Raw genomic sequence first — 20,957 nt, forward strand, 5'->3', positions numbered from 1 at the left:
TCGCACCCTGCGATGGGCAGACAGAGTGAAAGCTGGGAGAGAGGCGGACACAGTGAGAGAGAAGGCTATCTGACATGCTGCTAGGCGCGGCGTAGAAACTGTAAAAGAAACATGAGACGGGAAGAGAGCACAGGAAGGTGAGAGGAATGGAAAGAGCGAGGTGAAACAAAAATAAAAAAAAATAGCTGGGCAACGTTTAACCAAGAAAGAGCGAGAAATAAGGAAGCTTTAGAAAGGCGAAGAAGCATGAGTCACTGCTAACAGGTTCTCTCTTCCTTTCAGGCTCCCAGCGATGACTGTACCAGGGACAGTGCCTGCTGCTCTGAGTGACCTGACTGGCGGGCTTGGGCCACAGGCACCTGTGAATGACACAGAGCTCGCCCCTCCACCAGAAATCAGGGAAGGGAAGAACGGGATCATGCTGGCTTCTTCTCTGCTGGGTCCGGGGGCTGCCAGGTGGAACCTCGACCCCCCTGTTCTGTGACTGAGCTTTCCCTCTCCGCCAGCCAATGAATTCTCCCTACCCCCAGAATGGGTCGCCTCAGCTAAGATCTCCGAATTACATGCCCAGGTCCTCCTGCTCTGCCGGCCCCCTCTTACCTGCTCCCTGCGCAGAGGCAGAGGGCTTGCTCCTTGCTGAGGATCGAGTTTTGAGTTGGAAGTGCAGGATCTCCTTCCCTGGGGGTGGGGGGCGGGGGCCCTCTGCTCTCGATTGCCGTTCTGGGCGGAGGTGGACGGGCAAGAAGATGGCAAGCTGCGGCTGCCACAAGACCTGGGCAGCTCCTCGCAAGGCCCCCGGTCTCTAGAAACTGACTTTGCAAGCCTTTAGTTTCAAGGGCAGAGGAGGAAAGGAGAGGGGGTGGAGGGTGGGGAAAGAGGTTCTGAGTCTTTAGGACTCCGGTATTGGGGTGCAAGCCTGCAGTTTGGGGAAATCCAGACAGTTCTGGGCTTTTACTGGTTTAGAACCAGAAGACATCATGATACCAGTGGAGTTACCTTCCGATTCCAGCAACCAGCCGGATCGCCAGCCTGTCAGAGGAAACTATTAACTTAAATCTTTGTATTTACTTACGTTAAAGTTGCTGTCTATCCCTGGAACACATTCTCTGTAGCCCGCGGGATGCTCCATGCTGTGAGATGAGCCGGGAAGTATCTCTTCAGTTCCCAGCGGCTGAAGCGTCTGGGGAAAATCCCTGAAAGGGATGTTGACATGTGAGCCACAGCCCGCCCCCTGTGCACAGGTTTCAAGGATGCCACGGTGACAGGGACCCTTTCTCGGAGAGGGTCGGGCTGTCCGTCGTCTACTGCTGAACCCCGCCACGGCACCCCAGGAGGATCCCCGCAAGCACCCTGTCCTGTGCATCGATGGCCTTACAACTTCCTTGTCCCGCAAAGCAAGCTGCGATATGAGGAGGCTTGCACGTGCCAGTCCCCGGGGCTCGGGGGCGATGGCACTCCGGGGCTGTGTGTGGCCCCTGCTGCTGATTGCCTGCACCCTGAGACATTCCGGGACAGTGTCGGTGGACGTGGAGCGCGCGCCAGAGGGCAGCAGTCGTGTGAAACGAGGCTGGGTATGGAACCAGTTCTTTGTGGTGGAGGAGTACACAGGAACGGAACCTCTCTATGTCGGAAAGGTAACGAGAAACTTCCATCTGCATGCCAAGACCGCCCTTCCCATTCCTCATCCCATCTCTGTGTTGCAATCAGCAAGGCGCTGAAACTCGCATGACCCCTTTATCCCTCCCTGTTCTAAAACCTTTCCCCCCCCCCCCCCCCCCCCCGTTTGCCCGGCTCTGCACTGGGGCTGGTGCATCCGCACGTACTCCTTGCATTACTATCGGGAACCCTAGAACGCCCTCTCAGCGTAGGATGGGATCACTTGGTTCCCCAGAGCAATCGCTTCTGCTGCCATCAGCTTAGCGTAAGGCAAGACTCCAGCCCAGGTCCCCCACCAAGCAAATTCTTGGGAGAGCCAATGTGCAACAGTTTTGAGGCGTGCGAGAATCATTTTAGCAAATCCTTGTAATACGAGGAAAAGTTTTGTTAGCTGAGAAACAGAGGACAAGACAACAAGGAACTTCCTGCCCTGGCACAATAAATGAGACGCTATTAATAGGGTTGCAATCTGGGTAGAAGGGATCAAAAGAAACAAAGCCAAGAGCAAGGGGAGACACAGTGGTGGAGAAAGAAGAGGGAATAAAACCCAAAATGGCGAGAGAGAGAGGCCAGAGACATTAGAAGAGGTAAGGTAGAAGCAGCAGTGGGAGGAGGGGAGGGGAGCAGGAGGGCAGGCAGTGAATGAGTGAGTGAAGACAAACCTCACTGAGTGTGGGACGATTCCGCCAGGGACTGAAAGGTGCTCCCAGAGACCTTTAGAATAGAAGCAAACCCTTTTATCTTCCCTCATCTCTCAACAGCTGTAGTTTTCTGTATTTTTCATCTTTCCTATGTGTTTTTCTGTAATTTTTGAAATGTTTGGTTGCGAAAGGCCAATACACTTATCCTTTCTATTCCCAATTTCATACATCGCTTGCGGCATCAGCCCCTGCCTGAACCATTCTCTTCGGTTAATGAGGGAGAAAATCCAGGGGCATGCAGTTAGAGCAGATGGTTTCAGATCTGAAAATGACGGGAGGAGAAAAACAGATGTCTGCGGTAATTCACATAGTGCCTAAGGGGGGCAGGACTGGTGCTTCCATGGGGGGGGGGGGGGGGGAGGAAAATCCTGCCAGCAAGAGGCCTGGAAGGGCGCTATGCCAGAGCTAATACCACCAGAGAAGGGAGAATTGATCTGGAGCCCCTGCTTAGTAGCAGGGGAGCGCTGTGCTGTAGGTAAGCTGAGGGGAGGCGGATGCATGACTGAAAGATTGCCTAGGGCACGAAATACTCTTGCACCGACTGGCTCTGGGTGGGAGGGTTGTGTTGCACCCATAAGAGTCTCTGTATCTTAAGGTGTTGAATGGGGTCAGGGAATGGTAGTATTGGATCTAGAACTGTAGTTCTCAACTCAATCCAGTTCACTGTTGTCAGTCGTTTCCAAGCTACCCATAATGAATATATTTGCATAAATTAGAGACCCAGTGCATGCAAATATATCTCATGCATGCTCATTGTGGAAAGCCTGAAAATCAGACCAACTAGGGTGCCCCGAAGGACTTGGTTGGCAATCTCTGACCTAGAATATAGCTGGTGTATGGGTGAGTTGCATGGCTCATAGATAGCAGCAGATATGCACCTCTTGGCCCACCCAGTTTTTCTCAGTTATTTATGTTGACAGAGCTCTAACTAAGGCTATATGTCAGGTGTCAACAGTGCAAGCTAGACTGATGCTCCTTCTTCAAGTCAGGCTTGTTATCTTCCTTCTTTGAGCCTCTACCATTTTGGGTAGATGAGCCTATGTTAATCTAACATTCACCCCTCCTCTCCATTCACCCAACCTCTCAACTTTCTTCTTATCACAGCCCTCCATGAGAGTAATTTTATAACTGTGCACATTTGGGTAAAGTTCATGTGTATCTTTTATGTGCAGATTTTTGCTAAATTTCAAAAGAAAGATATGCCTGTAAGTTTGCTTTGAAAATTCACAAGTAATTGGCCCAGGATGTGCACAGATTAACTCACATCAAGTCATATCTCCTCTTTGGAAGGCATAACTTGCACACTTATACTTTTTAAGATCAAAAAATCTGCCCCAGCTCCCCCCTCCAAATGCCTCTTCCAATTTGCTTAAAAACATGCATGCAGCAGGTTTATGTGTATATTTTTATGCATACAGAGCCCCAGCCTATTTTCTAACAGTCACTTATCTACATAAAACAGGGGTTTGTTTGTTTTTTTTAAGCATAGATGGTTTTGAAAATTCACTTCTAAATTTGTCCCCAAGTCTGCTTAAATTCTTTCACCCTGTTGATGTCCTCTTGTAGATTATTCCAGGCATCCATCACCCTCACAGTAAAGAAGTATTTCCTCATGACTCCTGAGTTATCTCCTGTGTCTTTTCTGGTAGGTTTAGTGGTATCAGTGCAGCAGCGTGTGTACAGTTTAGGCCCATGTAGTCTATGTAGGTGAGAAAGGTTGGGAGGCTAAGTTAGAAATGAAAAGGTGAGGCATATCTGATTCGTGAGAGTATTACACTACTTGTGCAGTAGGTGGGATCTGACAAAATGACTTAAAAAATATATTTGCCATGATCTCTGGTGCGAAAAGCAGTACTGTCACTTTAAAAGGCTAACAAAATGGGACTTTTTTGGATTTCTAGCCTGATATGTCTTTTGCATTCCATATGAATAAGCCTGGCTCCCATGATTTTGCACAGAAAGAAAGGAAAAATTATTTTAACAAATTTTCTCCCATAGAACCTAATAGAACCTGTGGGGCGGAAAGGAAAGTCCAGCCAGACTTAACTTCTGCCCTAAGCAGTACTAAATATAGTAAAGGAGGTGAATTAAATCTCCATAAGCGTGTGGGTGAATAATCTCCTTATGGGCTGGTTCCGGAGCAGAGCATAGAGCAGCGATAGTTTGTGATGATTCCTCACCCCAAGTAGTTTTATTCAAGCCACACTTTCTATAGTTTTGTTAACCCTGAGTATGTCACAAATTAACCCTTTTACAGCAATCGCTATTTGGTATAAAAAAAAAACAACCCCCAAATCTACTTCTGTTCACCCAAGGGGGAATGGTGTGTTAGTTTCTATATTTCCATGGAAAATCCGATCTTATGCTCCTGCATGAAGAATTTCTCAGGAAACAGCCAATAAAAATCAGGAGGGAGAGAGAGAGAGAGAGAAAAAACTGACTTGACATTTCTCTCCTGGCTGATGCTTTGGCAGTTCTTGAATTAAACTTTCCCTGAAAGGGAGAAAACAAGATTTTGCCAGTGGGGATTGAGCAGTATAATTTTAATTTCCTAATTGTCAGGTTTAAAAACAGATTCACGTGAAAGATCGGGGATTACCTCTCAGAAAACTGTCTCTCAGCAACTACTGCAATTAGCAAGACAAAATGCAGTTTAAAAAAAAACCTCAAACCATAGTGTACGACATATGTAAATAAATCTACAGGCTTTACTTCCTAATTAGACAGATTTCAAAGCCTGGCAGTATTGCAGGTGCTGCATCCCCTGCACAGGTAGGTACCACTGGAGCAGTGCTGGGGGGGGGGGGGTGAGGATATGTTCATCGCTAGGGCTGTGCTTCCGGGGGAAACAAAATAGCCTTTCGTTTTTAAAATGAAACAAACAAAAAAAAACAACCAAAAACATTCTGTGTTTGGTTTTTATTTTACATATTTAGGCTGTGCTCTGAACCCCACCCTCTCCTGCCCTCTTCACACGCACACCGCCCCCACCCGTTTCCTTATCCTGGGAGGAAATGGGGGAAGGGGCGATCCTCAGCTGCTCCTCCTCCACCGACGTTGTAATCCAAAATGGCACCGGCTGACCTGTGGCCCGTGTCATTTTGGAGTACGTGTTTGTTTGTTTGTTTATTTAATGCACTTATCTTCCACCAATAAAATTGTGCAGTGAAGATTACAACAAAACAGACAGAATCCAAAATGGCACTGGGCACGGGTCAGCCACTATCATTTTGGATTACTGCACCGATAGCGCAGTAGCCACTGGGGACTGCACGTGCCATGTTTTCCACCTAGGATGGGGTAGGATATGGGGAGGGGAATCCAGGGGTAAAGCAAGATGAGGAGAGGCCCCAAGACCTTTTTTTTTTTTTTTACTTAAGATATGGGTTTTTTTTGTGTTAGTGTTGTGTATAGCTATTAGCAAATAGCATGCACTAAAATGAAAGGAACCAAAAAAAATCAGAACAAAATTAACAGAACCCTATCCTCCCTCCCCATCCACACACACACACAACCCCCCTTAGTCCCTGCACAGGCTGCTATCACTGTAGCACCGCTGGGGGTGCTGTATTCCCTATGTACCGTGATATCACTGTAGCACCGCTGGGGATGGTGCATTCACCGAACAGGCTGGTATCATTGTAGCACCGCTGGGGGTGCTGTATTCCCTATGTATCGTGATATCACTGTAGCACCGCTGGGGGTGCTATGTTCCCTATGTACCGTGATATCGCTGAAGCACTGCTGGGGATGGTGCATTCACCGCACAGTCTGTATCACTGTAGCTCCGCTGCGGATGCTGTGTTCCCTGCATACCTTGATATCACTATATCACTGCTGGGGATGGTGCATTCATTGCACAGTCTGATATCACTGTAGCATCGCTGGGGGTGCTGTGTTCCCTGCATACCTTGATATCACTTAGCACTGCTGAAGGTGGTATATTCACCACTCAGGCTGGTCTTCAGCAGACTTTTTCTTAAACCTCATGCCTAAAAATAGTGTACTGTGGGATTTCCAGCATTTTTTTGCTGTCCCAGTATCCCATCAGTCTCTGATGGCATTGTCTTGATTAATCCTTGCTCCAGATTGACTCTGACTCTGTAAACAGATCACTTCATTTTTATTCTTGTAATCCTTCACTTCTGATTCCTCTTCCAAAATATTTACCCCAGAGTAAAGTTGCTTCAGAATTTACATAACTTAATTCCAATTTGTAGAAAAGATTTGCATAGAATGCACTTAATGTACTTCACATTTGCATAGCAATTTGCATAGTAATTTACAAGGTGGGCCTTTGTGCATTTCTTAGGACAACAAAATACATTTGAAAGCGTTTAAATCTCTTTCTGCTCAGCAACCTCCCTGAGAAAGTATGGAAAACCACACCCGTTTTCTCTACATAAGCCATATCCAGAGCTCCTCTAAAATGCAGAAGGCCTGTTGGGTTTGACTTACTGTCAGGATTGACAAGGCTTGAACTGGCAGCCCTAGAAGGCAGCAGCCAGGAAGCTGCAGAGGAGTCATAGGCAGGAAAAGGTCAGAGGACATTCATCCTTAGGTTGCCAGGTAATCAGAAGATCCCATTGGTTCAGCACAGGGCATGCCCTGACTGATAATAGTACATAAGGAGAATAACAGAGGCGCAGCTTTGCTGCAACAACAAGACCCTCTGGAATCTCTGCTCTTCGGGCTTTGTTCCTGCTCTGCAACCTGTGATCCTGATCCACTCCTCCTCTCTCCTGGGTTCCTGAGCCTAATATAAGACACCTCCCAAGCTAGGCCTGCTTTTACCGGCCTAGGCTCAGCTTTCATGCAACCACCCAGCCTCTTCCTAATGTACCATTTGTTAGCAACTGGATGCACCCTAACACTTACCATAACAATGGAGAGAGATGGATTTGCAGCACAGAGCACAAATTTGTAAGCCCCAGTTTGTAATGAATATTTTGGAATGCGTTCCCAGGTATTCCAGACCTGCTCTTAGAAGTTGTGTTAGGGATTGTGAGGGACTATACTGGAAACTCTCTCAAACTAACTTAAGAGACCGGCCACAGAGTTCTAGCCAGGTCTTCCTTAAGGAGCAGCCTCGCAAGGGATTCTAGGCCCATGGAGGATCCCTTCATTCTAACATCAGTTGGCAGGGCCCAGAAGGGTTAGAAAGGGAGCAGGCAAAAACCAGGAATATGTATTTGTGATATACCTAACTTCAAGGTGAGCTGCCTTTAATTTGTTTGTTTTGCTTTGCACTGAGCTTTTGTTTTCACTGTAAATAAAATGCATTTAAGGAACAGCCAGAGTCTGCCTCTTTTTTCCTCTGGCTATTTCCAAGCCGCTACCACTCGAGTTACCATATATGGTGGCAGCAGTGGGATATCTTACCTAAGTGGGAAGCACAGACAAGACCCTACAGCCACAGCAGAGAAAATCCTGCAGTTTTTTGGGGTTTTTTCCCTTTTTTTCTGGGGCCTCCCAACTCCACTCACCAAAGGTTTGCACAACAGGCCAAGAGGGCTATCTCTGCCTGATAGACAGGGGTCAAGTAGTGAGTAAGGACTGGACAGGCCAACAAGTTTTTGGTTTTTTTTCTCAGTCTCCTATCCCCAGAAAGACACATAGCTGGAGGCAGCTCGGTAAGTAGAGGAAATGGAGCAGGTGATCCAGGTCCTTGCTACAGGGCAGCAACAATTACAAAATGCCCTGAAAACGCAAATTGATCTGCAGCAGGTATTATGGGAACAAGTGGTGCAGCAGCAAACGGTGCTAACGCAGCAGCCCAAGCTGTGCAAAGGGCTGTAACCAGTCCACCTCCTGTGTCACCGACACTAATTAAGATGTCCCCCAGAGAAGACTCAGATGGGTACATGAAAATCTTTGACAGTCTGGCCAAAGGACAGGTGGGGTACCTGTCTGGGAATCTTTTCACCAGGAGTAGTCAAGATGCCTTCCAACCAGCTAATGCAGAAGGGAGGGCCACCTACCAGGAAGTTAAAGGAAGCCATTCTTGAAAAAGCGGGACTTACCCCAGAAGCCTACCAACTGCAATTTAGATAGGGAGATCTGCAGGCTGGAGAAAATCCCAGGAACCTATTCCATAGGCTTAAATATGAGGTGTTTGAAATTGGAAGGGAAAACCAGGGTGGAGGTAGCCAAGGCAGTTCTTCTGTAACAGTTCCTGGACAGCCTCGAATGGCCCATGCAGCAATGGGATGGCTGACACCCAAGCCTTATGGTTGAACAGGCCCTGGAAGCGGTGGAGGCCTATTTATCAGGTCTAGACCATGATTCCGAGTCAGCATGATTCCGGGAGATGCCCCTCGATCCAGATGGCGGAGTTCTAAGACTCAGAGGTTTAGACCACCAGCGGCGCAGACTCGGCCAGACTTTCCACCTCACCTGCAAACCCCAGTCAAATCGCCATGCTCCAGTTGTGGGGAAAGGGGCCATTTTGCCAGAGATTGTCCCTGCAAAGGAGATGAGCCAATGGATATTAATGCTGTGACCCCATATTTTTGTAATTTTGTGGATGTCTCGATCCAGGTAGTTTCTACTTTTGTGATTTTGGTGAAGCGAGAAAGCATTCCCACCCAAGCATTAGTGGACTCTGGAGGTGTGAAAAGGCTCATTTGAAGGGAATTGTTGAAACAAGTTCAGATTGACTATGATCGGTGGATGCATGCCGGTAAACCTGGCATGCATCCATGGGGACCATTAACAGTATCCCATGAGCCGGGTACAACTGAAGACCCTGGCCAGCTAAGACAAAATTGAGGTGGGAGTGCCTCTTTGGTTACCCTACCCCGTGATCATGGGATGGGACTGTCCAAATTTCAAGAATCTCTGGAACCAACTTACAACAAGATCATCCATCCACAACCATGAAAAGTTGGACTTTCCAGAACTTTTTCCCTTGGAGAATCCTGATCTCGTTCTTAAAGAATCTAAGACTTCTAAGTCCCGGAGGCAACACCGACAGGACAAATGCACCTCTGCTGCTAATTTAGAGACATCCGGGGAGGAGGGTTCGGAGACAGGGGAAGAACAAGCATTCACCCAAAATGTCTTACCTGGCCCCTTTGAGTGGGAACATGGGGGTGACCCGTGGAGCTTTAAATGGGCCCAGAGGAAGGATGAGTCCTTTAAGTGGGCCCAGAAGCATATACAAAAAGGTCGATGGAGATGTAGTCCCTAGAGCGCAGCTTACAGATCCTGTTTCTCCCTATTTTGTTATGAAAGGGGATTTACTTCACCAAGTCACAAAGGGAAGTCTGGATGGGGAATTGAGAGAACAAGTCCTGCTTCCCAAACCTTATCGTCAGAAGGTCACCATCTAGGGGGTCAGCTGGGGGAGGGAAAAAACCCATGAAAAGATATTGGCATAATTCTATTGGCCAGGCCTACATAAACAGGTTCAGTTGTATTGCCGGTCCTGCCTTGCCTGCCAGCTCACAAAACCTGCCAGCGTACGGACAGCACCTCTCGTACTAATGCCTATAACAGACCCCTTTTGAAAGGGTGGGCATGGGTCTTGTGGGGGCCACTAAAGAGTTTGACTCAAGGAAATAAGTACATTCTCATCATACTTGCCTATGCCACAAGATATCCAAAGGCAGTGCCACCGCCATACCTGGGAACTCTCCGGATTTGACCCGGACACTCCGGAATTCTAATGGAATTGCTGGTTCTCCAGGACAACACCTACAATCTTTGATGCCCTGCCACTGCTGCGCTAGTGAAGGAGCCAAATTAGAAGGCATCTGATTGGCCTACATGGGCCAATCGTTTGCCTCCTCTCTTTACCCTGCCCTGTAACCAATCAGAGGCCTCCTTTCTTCTTCCTGCCCCCACAAACCATTGGTATGCCTCCTCCTTTTTACCTACTGTGCTGGCAAGAATAAGGAAAGAGGCCTCCAATTAGCCCCTGTTGGCAAGAAGGGAGGAGGCCAATGGCAGAAGCAAGAGCAGCAGCAGAAGATAATGGCTGGAAGAAGGAGTCCTCCCATCGGCCCCAGGTGCCCTTAGGAGGAGGTTGCTGCCATTGGTGGGTTTGGAGTGGAGAGAGATAGTGAGTGACTGTGGGGGGATTTGTTTGTGTGTATGTGAGGGGGTGAGTTTGTGGGGGGGAGGGCATATATGTGATAGGGCATGTGTGTGTGCATGGGAGAATGAGAGGAATGTAAGTGAGCATGTGTCTCAAATGAGCATTTATGTGTGACTGTGAACATGCAAGTGTATTGAAGTGTGTGTATGAAAGAAGTGAAAGCTTGTGTGCATACTGTCCGACCTACCCCCTTGTGCCCCCCCCCCCCCCGCCTCTACTAATAGATGAAAATCTCAGGATGACTGTAAATTGAAAGTTCCCAAGAATGGCCACCATGGAATATGAAGACCCTGATGGTAGCAACTGCCTTAATGGAGTTTTTTTTCACGATTTGGGCTGCTCAAGGAGATCCTGATGGATCAGGGTATCGTTTTCGTCTCCAAGGTCATGAAACAACTCTGCACTTTGCTCAAGTTAAAAACTCTGCGAACCTCCACAGATTGATGGTCTGATTGAGCACTTCAATCAGACGTTCAAACAAACGTTGAGGAAATTTGTGAATGAGGACAGCAAAAACTGGGATGCATTATTACCCTATGTGATGTTCCACAATCCACCAAGTACCACAGAGGTTGATGGGACTTTCCCCTTTTGAGTTACTATATGAGAGGAGACTGAGAGGAATCTTTGACATGGCTTGTGAGACTTGGGAGGTCGAAGCGAACCCCAGGCATAACCTCGTTGACTGACTAGGTGCTCTGAGTGCAAGATTGCCTAAAAAAGGTTGGGGAGGTAGCCCACCTATGTCAGAAAAATGTTCAGAGTTCCCAAGTCTGAGCTTACAATCATCCCATGGTCCCACAAGTATTCAAACAGGGGAACTGCATCCTTGTCTTCCTCCTGTCTTTGGAGAGCAAGCTGTTAGCTGTTGGCAAGGACCCTATGAAGTTTTGGAGAAAACAGGGCCCTGAGGATTACAAAATAGCTCAGTCAGATAAATCAAAGAAAACTCAAATCTACATGAAAACCTCCTGAAGAAGTGGGTTGCACAGGGAGTGTGGAGTGGTGCAAGAAGGAGAGTTTGATCCCGAGGTCAGACCTGAAGTAGACCAAGCTCATGCTCCTTTTGGAGAATAGCTGTCCACTACATAGACTTAAAGCAGCTGGTAGAGAAAAACAAGGAGATCTTCTTGAACCTGTCTGATCATACCCACCTGGTGCAGTATGACATCATTTTGGGACTGAAGTGAAGGAGCTGCTCCAGGTCAGGGTTATAGAAGAATCTAATAGTGATTGTTCATCATCTGTTGTGTTGGTGCCAAAGCTAGATGGAAGCATAAGGTTCTGCACTGACTTCTAAAAAGTCAGTGAAATCTCAAAACCTGACGAGTATCTGATGCCATGAGTGGATGAATTGATTGAGCGCCTGGGATCAGTCCAGTTCATCTCTACCATGGACCTTACCAAGGTAGGTGCCTCTCACACCAACAACGAAGGAGAAGACTGCGTTCTCAACACCAGCTGGACTGTTCCAGCTCACCGTCCTCCCTTTTGGACTTCATGGCACCCCAGCAACATTTTAATGACTGGTCAATTGCCTGACCCGTCCACATCAAGGCTACGCAGCAGCCTACTTGGATGATATTGTGGTGTATAGCCCCGACTGAAAGACACATTCTAGCCAACTTCAGGCCATCCTAACCAGTCTGAAGAAAGCAGGGCTAACAGCTAACCCAAAGAAGTGCTTGCTAGGAGGACAAGAAGTCCAATATCTTGGCTACACCCTGGGGAAGGGTAAGGTCCATCCACAGACTAGGAAGATCGAGGCAAAACTGAGAGTGAAACTGAGAGCATTCTTAGGCATTATGGGATACTACAGAAAGTTTATTTCCAACTACTCAGAGAAGGTGGAGGCTCTCACAAGGCTGTTGGTAAAGAAAGCACCATAGAAGGTCCAGTGGTCAGAGGAAGCAGAGAAGGCCTTCAGGATGTTGAAAGAGATTGTATGTTCTGAACTGGTCCTGATAAGCCCAGACTTCACTGAACACTTAATGGAGAAGACCGATGCCTCAGAAGTCAGTTTGGAAGCCGTTTTAGTTCAAGAGAGAACATCCAGTGGCATACATTAGCTGGAAGTTGATGCCACAAGAGGCCTTGGCAGTCAAGTAGGCTTTAGAGATCTTGCACTATTACCTGCTGAGATGGCAGTTCACACTCATAATGGACCATCAACCGCTCCTATGGATGAATAGGAACAAGGAGTCCAATGCTCTTCAACTACAAGATCCATCATAGGGCAAGAAGGGAGAATGCTAATGCAAATTTCCTGTCAAAAGAGGTGTCCCTTGCACAGGCAGACCCTCATCCTGGCAAGGCTGATCTGAGGGGGAGAGTATGTGCAGGAGTATACTGGAAACTCCTTCAAACTACCTTAAGGGAGCAGCCACTGAGTTCTAGATGGGTCTTCCTTAAGGAGTTGCCCTACAAGTATTCTGGGCCCAGGGAGACTCCCTTCAGCCTAACATAAATTGGTGGGGCCCAGAAGTGTTAGAGAGGCCCCGGGGTGTAGGCAGGAACCAGGAATATATTAAGTTATGTTATGTGTGATACCCAATATTTGTGAGGTACCTAACTTCAAGGTGAGCTGCATTATTTGTTTGTTTTGTTTTGTACTGAGCTTTTGTTTTCACTGTAAATAAACTGTACTTAAGGATCAGCCAGAGCTTGCCTCCTTTTTCCTCTGGATTTTTCTAAGCCGCTACAGCTCGTTACCACAGGGATATTTTGCAAGTGGCATATATATCAGATTATAAAGAGATGACCTTTATGGATTACTGTCATCTCACCAACTTGCAGTTTTTATTAGCTTGAGCGATATTTCACCTACAAAGCAACATGTAGGGAGGTGGCATATCTGACCAGAAATATCACCTGAAATCCAGGCAATATTAATTAACCTATTCCTTTACTGTAATGCTTTGCTGCTAATTATCCTGTCTGTTTTCTATTACTATGATCAGAAGTCAGCAGTGATTACTGATGGGCCCAAAAATTCTCAACTGAGGATTGTGATTGTAAACCTCACTCTAAATTTGGTGCATGCCTCATGAGGGAAGAATTTATCAGATCACGATTATAGACTACATTAATAAGAATGCTTAAAATTTGGGGAAGGTGGGGCAAAATGATATCCTATTAGCATAATCCAAGATGATGATTTTCTAAACTCTGCCCACAGGACACTGCCAAGAATTTAAGGCGGGATTTACTATTATAATTCAGGATCATGATTTTTCTACAAATCACTATGTTATGTCTATCACTATTATATCATTCTAATTAAAAGTACAATAATGATAATATGGCTGAGTAGTTTATTCCAGGATTTATTTCTGCCAGGACTTGCTGGTGTCAATATTGGCACCTTTGTTTTTCCCTCTATATTGCCCCTGGGAATTGACAGGAAGGGAGGGGCTGGATTAGAGGGCAGAGTAGCTCTGCTCTGCTTCACTCTGTTCTCTGCAGGACCCAGGCCTGTACGCTGTGACCAGGAAGAGCATCAGAACCTGCTAATTGTCCATAATATTAACCATTGTCTGTATACTGTTATTTTAATGACTGTTATTAGCACAATTACATGTTTTTTATTCCTTTGTTTCTCCCTTTAACCATTTTATGTATTACTTTGGCAGCGCATGCACAGATTTTGTCATGATAATGTTTCCTGGATCTAAATCTGAGAAAAGCACCAGTGGTGCCCCCCCCACCTCTCTCTCTCTCAGCCTCCTTCCCCCACTGGTGCTTTTCCCATGCCATGAGTGTGGCAGAGGAGGTACAGCAGGAAAAAGCGCTGCTCTCTTACGCCTGCTTCCTGCGGGAGGGAGGATGGGAAGTAGGGGGGGGGGGGGACTCATGCTGTGACTGAAACCCCCCTTCAAGGAAATCAGTTGCAGGGAACTGGATTAACTTGGTAGGGGCAAGGGGTAGGACACTGGACAGTTGCCCTGATTTCCCCTGCAAATCTCCCCCCCCCCCCACACCTCACTCAAGGATAGCCCTGCTTCGGAAGGCCGGCACCGTTCTTTCTAGAAAAAAAGCACTGAGCTCATTTGTCAGATATTCTATTTGGGATTTTAATAGTCAAATAATAGGGGGAGCTGTAGTATAAGTCAGCATAAAGGGGTATTAGGAGCGCCGTATGGGTTCCCAGTTCTGGAGGAAGTGGAGTTCTTACATAGCAATGATGGCAGATAAAGACCAATGGTTCATTCAGTCTGCCCAACAATTTGCTTATGGTAATAACTGCTGCTTTGAGCACGTTACCCCCATGCGTTCTGTCAAGGGTAGTAAATGCTGCTTCGTGCAGGTTACCCCCATGCGTTCTATCAAGGGTAGTAAATGCTGCTTCGTGCAGGTTACCCCCATGCGTTCTATCAAGGGTAGTAAATGCTAGGGATGTGAATCGTTTTTTGACGATTTAAAAAATTGTCCGATATATTTTAAATCGTCAAAAATCGTTAGAGGCACGATACAATAGGAATTCCCCCGATTTATCGTCAAAAATCGTAAATCGGGGGAGGGGGAGGGGAAGGGGGAGGGCGGGAAAACCGGCACACTAAAACAACCCTAAAACCCACCCCGACCCTTTAAAATAAATCCCCCACCCTCCTGAACCCCCCCAAAATGTTTTAAATTACCTGGGGTCCAGTGGGGGGGTCCCGGTGTGATCTTCCACTCTCGGGCCACGGCTGCGTTAATAGAAATGGCGCCGGCACTACCTTTGCCCTGTCATATGACAGGACAAAGGTAGCGCTGGCGCCATTTTGGTTCCTGTCCCCCGACGTCACGAGCGCAGGAGATCGCTCCCGGACCCCCGCTGGACCCCCAGGGACTTTTGGCCAGCTTGGGGGGGCCTCCTGACCCCCACAAGACTTGCCAAAAGTCCAGCGGGGGTCCGGGAGCGACCTCCTGCACTCGGGCCGTATTGCAAAATGGCGCCGGCCGTATGGCCGTATTGCCATTTTGCAATACAGCAATACGACCCGAGTGCAGGAGGTCGCTCCCGGACCCCCGCTGGACTTTTGGTAAGTCTTGTGGGGGTCAGGAGGCCCCCCCAAGCTGGCCAAAAGTCCCTGGGGGTCCAGTGGGGGTTCGGGAGCGACCTCCTGCGCTCGTGACGTCGGGGGACAGGAACCAAAATGGCGCCGGCGCCATTTCTATTAACGCAGCCGTGGCCTGAGAGTGGAAGATCACACCGGGACCCCCCCCACTGGACCCCAGGTAATTTAAAACATTTTGGGGGGGGGTTCGGGAGGGTGGGGGATTTATTTTAAAGGGTCGGGGGTGGGTTTTAGGGTTGTTTTAGTGTGCCGGTTTTCCCGCCCTCCCCCGATTTACGATTTAAACGATTTTTAAAAAAACAAAACCGCGACGATCTGATTCCCTCCCCCCCCAGCCAAAATCGATCATTAAGATGATCGATCACACGATTCACATCTCTAGTAAATGCTGCTTCGTGCAGGTTAACCCCATGCGTTCTATCAAGGGTAGTAAATGCTGCTTCGTGCACTTTACCCACATGCGTTCTGTCAAGGGTTGTAAATGCTGCTTCGTGCAGGTTACCCCCATGAATTCTGTCAAGGGTAGTAACTGCTGCTTCGTGCACGTTACCCCCATGCGTTCTGTCAAGGGTAGTAAATGCTGCTTCGTGCACTTTACCCCCATGTGTTCTGTCAAGGGTAGTAAATGCTGCTTCATGCAGGTTACTCACATGCTTGACAGGTTACTCTGTCAAGGGTAGTAACTGCTGCTTTGTTCAGGTTACTCCTGTTCATTCTATCAAGTGTAGTAAATGCTGTTTTGTGCAGGTTACCCCCATGCGTTCTGTCAAGGGTTGTAAATGCTGCTTCGTGCAGGTTACCCCCATGCATTCTATCAAGGGTAGTAACTGCTGCTTCATGCACGTTACCCCCATGCGTTCTGTCAAGGGTAGTAAATGCTGCTTCTTGCATGTTACCCCCATGCCTTCTGTCAAGGGTAGTAAATGTTGCTTCGTGCACGTTACCCCCATGTGTTCTGTCAAGGGTTGTAAATGCTGCTTCGTGCAGGTTACCCCCATGAGTTCTGCCACGGGTAATAACTGCTGCTTCGTGCACGTTACCCCCATGCGTTCTGTCAAGGGTAGTAAATGCTGCTTCGTGCACGTTACCCCCATGCGTTCTGTCAAGGGTAGTAAATGCTGCTTCGTGCACGTTACCCCCATGCGTTCTGTCAAGGGTAGTAAATGCTGCTTCGTGCAGGTTACCCCCATGCGTTATGTCAAGGGTTGTAAATGCTGCTTCGTGCAGGTTACCCCCATGAGTTCTGTCAAGGATAGTAACTGCTGCTTTGTGCAGGTTACCCCCATGAGTTCTGTCAAGGATAGTAACTGCTGCTTCGTGCACATTACCCAGATGCGTTCTATCAAGGGTAGTAAATGCTGTTTCGTGCAGGTTACCCCCATGCGTTCTATCAAGGGTAGTAAATGCTGCTTCATGCACTTTACCCACATACGTTCTGTCAAGGGTTGTAAGTGCTGCTTCGTGCACGTTACCCCCATGCGTTCTGTCAAGGGTAGTAAATGCTGCTTCATGCACTTTACCCACATGTGTTCTATCAAGGGTAGTAAATGCTGCTTCGTGCACGTTACCCCCATGCATTCTGTCAAGGGTAGTAACTGCTGCTTTGTTCAGGTTACTCCTGTTCATTCTATCAAGGGTAGTAAATGCTGTTTTGTGCACGTTACCCCCATGCGTTCTGTCAAGGGTAGTAAATGCTGCTTCTTGCATGTTACCCCCATGCCTTCTGTCAAGGGTAGTAAATGCTGCTTCGTGCACGTTACCCCCATGTGTTCTGTCAAGGGTTGTAAATGCTGCTTCGTGCAGGTTACCCCCATGAGTTCTGTCACGGGTAGTAAATGCTGCTTCGTGCACGTTACCCCCATGCGTTCTGTCAAGGGTAGTAAATGCTGCTTCGTGCAGGTTACCCCCATGCGTTATGTCAAGGGTTGTAAATGCTGCTTCGTGCAGGTTACCCCCATGAGTTCTGTCAAGGGTAGTAACTGCTGCTTCGTGCACGTTACCCAGATGCGTTCTATCAAGGGTAGTAAATGCTGCTTCGTGCAGGTTACCCACATGCGTTCTGTCAAGGGTAGTAACTGCTGCTTTGTTCAGGTTACTCCTGTTCATGCTATCAAGGGTAGTAAATGCTGTTTTGTGCAGGTTACCCCCATGCGTCCTATCAAGGGTAGTAAATGCTGCTTCGTGCACGTTACCCCCATGTGTTCTGTCAAGGGTTGTAAATATGCTTCATGCAGGTTACTCACATGCGTTCTGTCAAGGGTAGTAACTGCTGCTTTGTTCAGGTTACTCCTGTTCATTCTATCAAGGGTAGTAAATGCTGTTTTGTGCAGGTTACCCCCATACGTTCTGTCAAGGGTTGTAAATGCTGCTTCGTGCAGTTACCCCATGAGTTCTGTCAAGGGTAGTAACTGCTGCTTCATGCACGTTACCCCCATGAGTTCTGTCAAGGGTAGTAAATGCTGCTTCATGCAGGTTACTCACATGCGTTCTGTCAAGGGTAGTAACTGCTGCTTTGTTCAGGTTACTCCTGTTCATTCTATCAAGGGTAGTAACTGCTGCTTTGTTCAGGTTACTCCTGTTCATTCTATCAAGGGTAGTAAATGCTGTTTTGTGCAGGTTACCCCCATGCGTTCTATCAAGGGTAGTAAATGCTGCTTCGTGCACTTTACCCACATACGTTCTGTCAAGGGTTGTAAATGCTGCTTCGTGCACGTTACCCCCATGAGTTCTGTCAAGGGTAGTAAATGCTGCTTCGTGCACTTTACCCACATGCGTTCTGTCAAGGGTAGTAAATGCTGCTTTGTGCAGGCTACCCCCATGCATTCTGTCAAGGGTAGTAAATGCTGTTTTGTTCAGGTTACTTCTGTGCGCTCTGTCAAGGGTAGTAAATGCTGCTTCGTGCACATTACTCCCATGCAGAAATGTTACACCACTCCTTTCTTCTTTTTCAGCTTCATGCCTTTAGGGATCCCCAGTGATCGTCCCATGCCGTTTCAAATTCATTTAGGGGTGGATTTTCAGAGCCCTGCTCGCCGGGAAGCCTATTTTACATAGGCCTACCGGCGCGCGCAGAGCCCCGGGACTCGCGTAAGTCCCGGGGTTCCCTGAGGGGGGCGTGTCGGGGGCGGGCCCGGTCGTCGCGGCGTTTCGGGGGCGTGTCGGCAGCGTTTTGGGGGCTGGTACGGGGGCGTGGCTATGGCCCGGGGCGGTCCGGGGGCGTGGCCGCGCCCTCCGTACCCGCCCCCAGGTCGCGGCCTGGCGCGCAAGAGGCCCGCTGGCGCGCGGGGATTTACGCCTCCCTCTGGGAGGCGTAAATCCCCCAACAAAGGTAAGGGGGGGGTTTAGACAGGGCCGGGCGGGTGGGTTAGGTAGGGGAAGGGAGGGGAAGGTGAGGGGAGGGCAAAGGAAAGTTCCCTCCGTGGCCGCTCCGATTTCGGAGCGGCCTTGGAGGGAATGGGGGTAGGCTGCGCGGCTCGGCGCGCGCCGGCTATACAAAATCCATAGCCTTGCGCGCGCCGATCCAGGTTTTTAGCAGATACGCGCGGCTCCGCGCGTATCTACTAAAATCCAGCGTACTTTTGTTTGCGCCTGGAGCGCAAACAAAAGTAGGCTATTCGCGCTCCTTTTAAAATCCGCCCCTTACTGTTCTTGTTTTCACCAGCTCTTCTGGGAGGACATTCCAGACATCCACAACCCTCTCCATGAAGAAATATTTCCTGATATTGGCTCCTCCCTTGAGCTTCATTTCATGACTCCTAATTCTACTGTGTCCTTTTCAGTGTAAAAGGTTTGAAATGTGTTGATTGTTAACACCTGTCAGGTATCCGAAGTGCTGTATCATATCTCTCTTGCACCTCCTCTCCTCCAGGGTATACATACTTAGATTGTTCAGTCTCTATTCATGGGTCTTCTGAAACAGATCCCACATCATTTTGGTCATCTTCCTCTGGACCATTTCCATCCTGTCTCTATCCTTTTTGAGATATGATCTCCAGAACTGAACACAGTATCCCAGGGGAGGCCTCACCAAGGACCTGTACAAGGGCAATATTGCCTCCCTTTCCCTGCTGGTTGGTTATACCTCTCTCTTTGTAACCCATTATCTTTATGGCTTTAGCTACTGCCTTGTCACATTGCTTCACCACCTTCAGATTGCCAGACACAATCACCCTCAGGTCCCCCTTCTGGTCCGTATACGATAATCTTTCACCACCCATCACGTACAGCTCTATCAGATTTCCGCTCCCTAGCTGCACAACTCTGCACTTCTTGGCATTGAATCCCAGCTGCCAAATCTTCGACCAGTCTTCAAATTTTCTTTAATCACTTTTTATTCTCTCCACTCCTTCAGGCGTGTCCACTCTGTTGCAGATCTTAGTATTATTCACAAAAAGGCGAACCTTTCCTTCTAACTTTTCCACAATGTCACTCATGAAGATTTTGAACAGAACCGGTCTCAAAACTGATCATTGAGGCACCCCACTTAACACCGTTCTCTCATCAGATCAGGTTCCATTTACCACTACAAGCTGTCTCCTGTCCATCAACCGGTTTGTAATTCACTCCACCACCTTGGCGCACACAGCCAAGCTTCCCATTTTATTCATGAACCTTTTATGCCGGACTTTATCAAACGTTTTGCTGAAATCCAAGTAGATGACATCGAGTGCTCTTCCTCGATCTAATTCCCTAGTCACCCAATCAAAAAAAAATCAATCAAATTGTCTGACAGCACCTTCCCCTGGTGAATCCATGCTGTCTCAGGTCCAGCAATCTGTCACTGTCCTTTCCTTCAGCAGAGTCTCCATTAATTTTCCCCCTACTGAGGTGAGGCTAACCGGCCTGTAGTTTCCAGCCTCCTCTCTGCTCCCACTCTTGTGAAGCGGGACCACCACCGCTCTTCTCCAATCCCGCGGTACTATTCCCGTTTCCAGAGCTCTATTGAACAGGTCCTTCAGCGGACCCATCAGAACATCTCTATCAGAGATGATAGATCTGAGCTTCTTTAGTATCCTGGGATGTACCTCATCCAGCCCCATGGTCTTGTCCAGTTTTAGTTTTCCTAGCTCTTCCCTTACATTCTCTTCATTAAACTGAGTTGCGTCCGCCCCATTCCCATCTATGGTCTTGCCAGCCAGCAACAGTCCTTCAACAGGGTCTTCTTTAGTGAACACAGAATGGAAGTATTTATTTAAAATTTCTGCCATCTCTTTGTCTCTCTCTACACATTACTCCTTGTCACCTTTCAGTTTCACTATACCACTTTGATCCTCATTCATTGGGATATTCATTCATTTATATTCTGCTTTTCAGCACTTAAAAGCGGATTACATTCAGGAACTGTAGGTACTTCCCTATCCCAGAGGGTAGGGAAGAAGCATCATGGGCTATACTAAAAATTGAAGGTGCTTCCATTTACAGTGGTCTGGTCTGCAGGCC

The 20,957-nt window shown here is 47.9% G+C and overlaps 1 protein-coding gene across 1 annotated transcript in view; it reads left to right on the forward strand.

Annotated features, from left to right (window-relative positions):
• The first annotated feature begins 887 nt into the window (after nt 1–887).
• CDH22 (cadherin 22) overlaps nt 888–20,957 on the forward strand; it is a 262,988-nt gene continuing 242,918 nt past the window's right edge. The window contains exon 1 of the mRNA XM_029612679.1: nt 888–1,634. Within this exon, the coding sequence (XP_029468539.1) occupies nt 1,407–1,634 (228 nt within the window). The 5' untranslated portion in view covers nt 888–1,406. The remainder of the gene's footprint in view (nt 1,635–20,957) is intronic.

This window comes from Rhinatrema bivittatum, chromosome 8, assembly GCF_901001135.1.
Source record: "Rhinatrema bivittatum chromosome 8, aRhiBiv1.1, whole genome shotgun sequence".
Taxonomy (NCBI): domain Eukaryota; kingdom Metazoa; phylum Chordata; class Amphibia; order Gymnophiona; family Rhinatrematidae; genus Rhinatrema; species Rhinatrema bivittatum.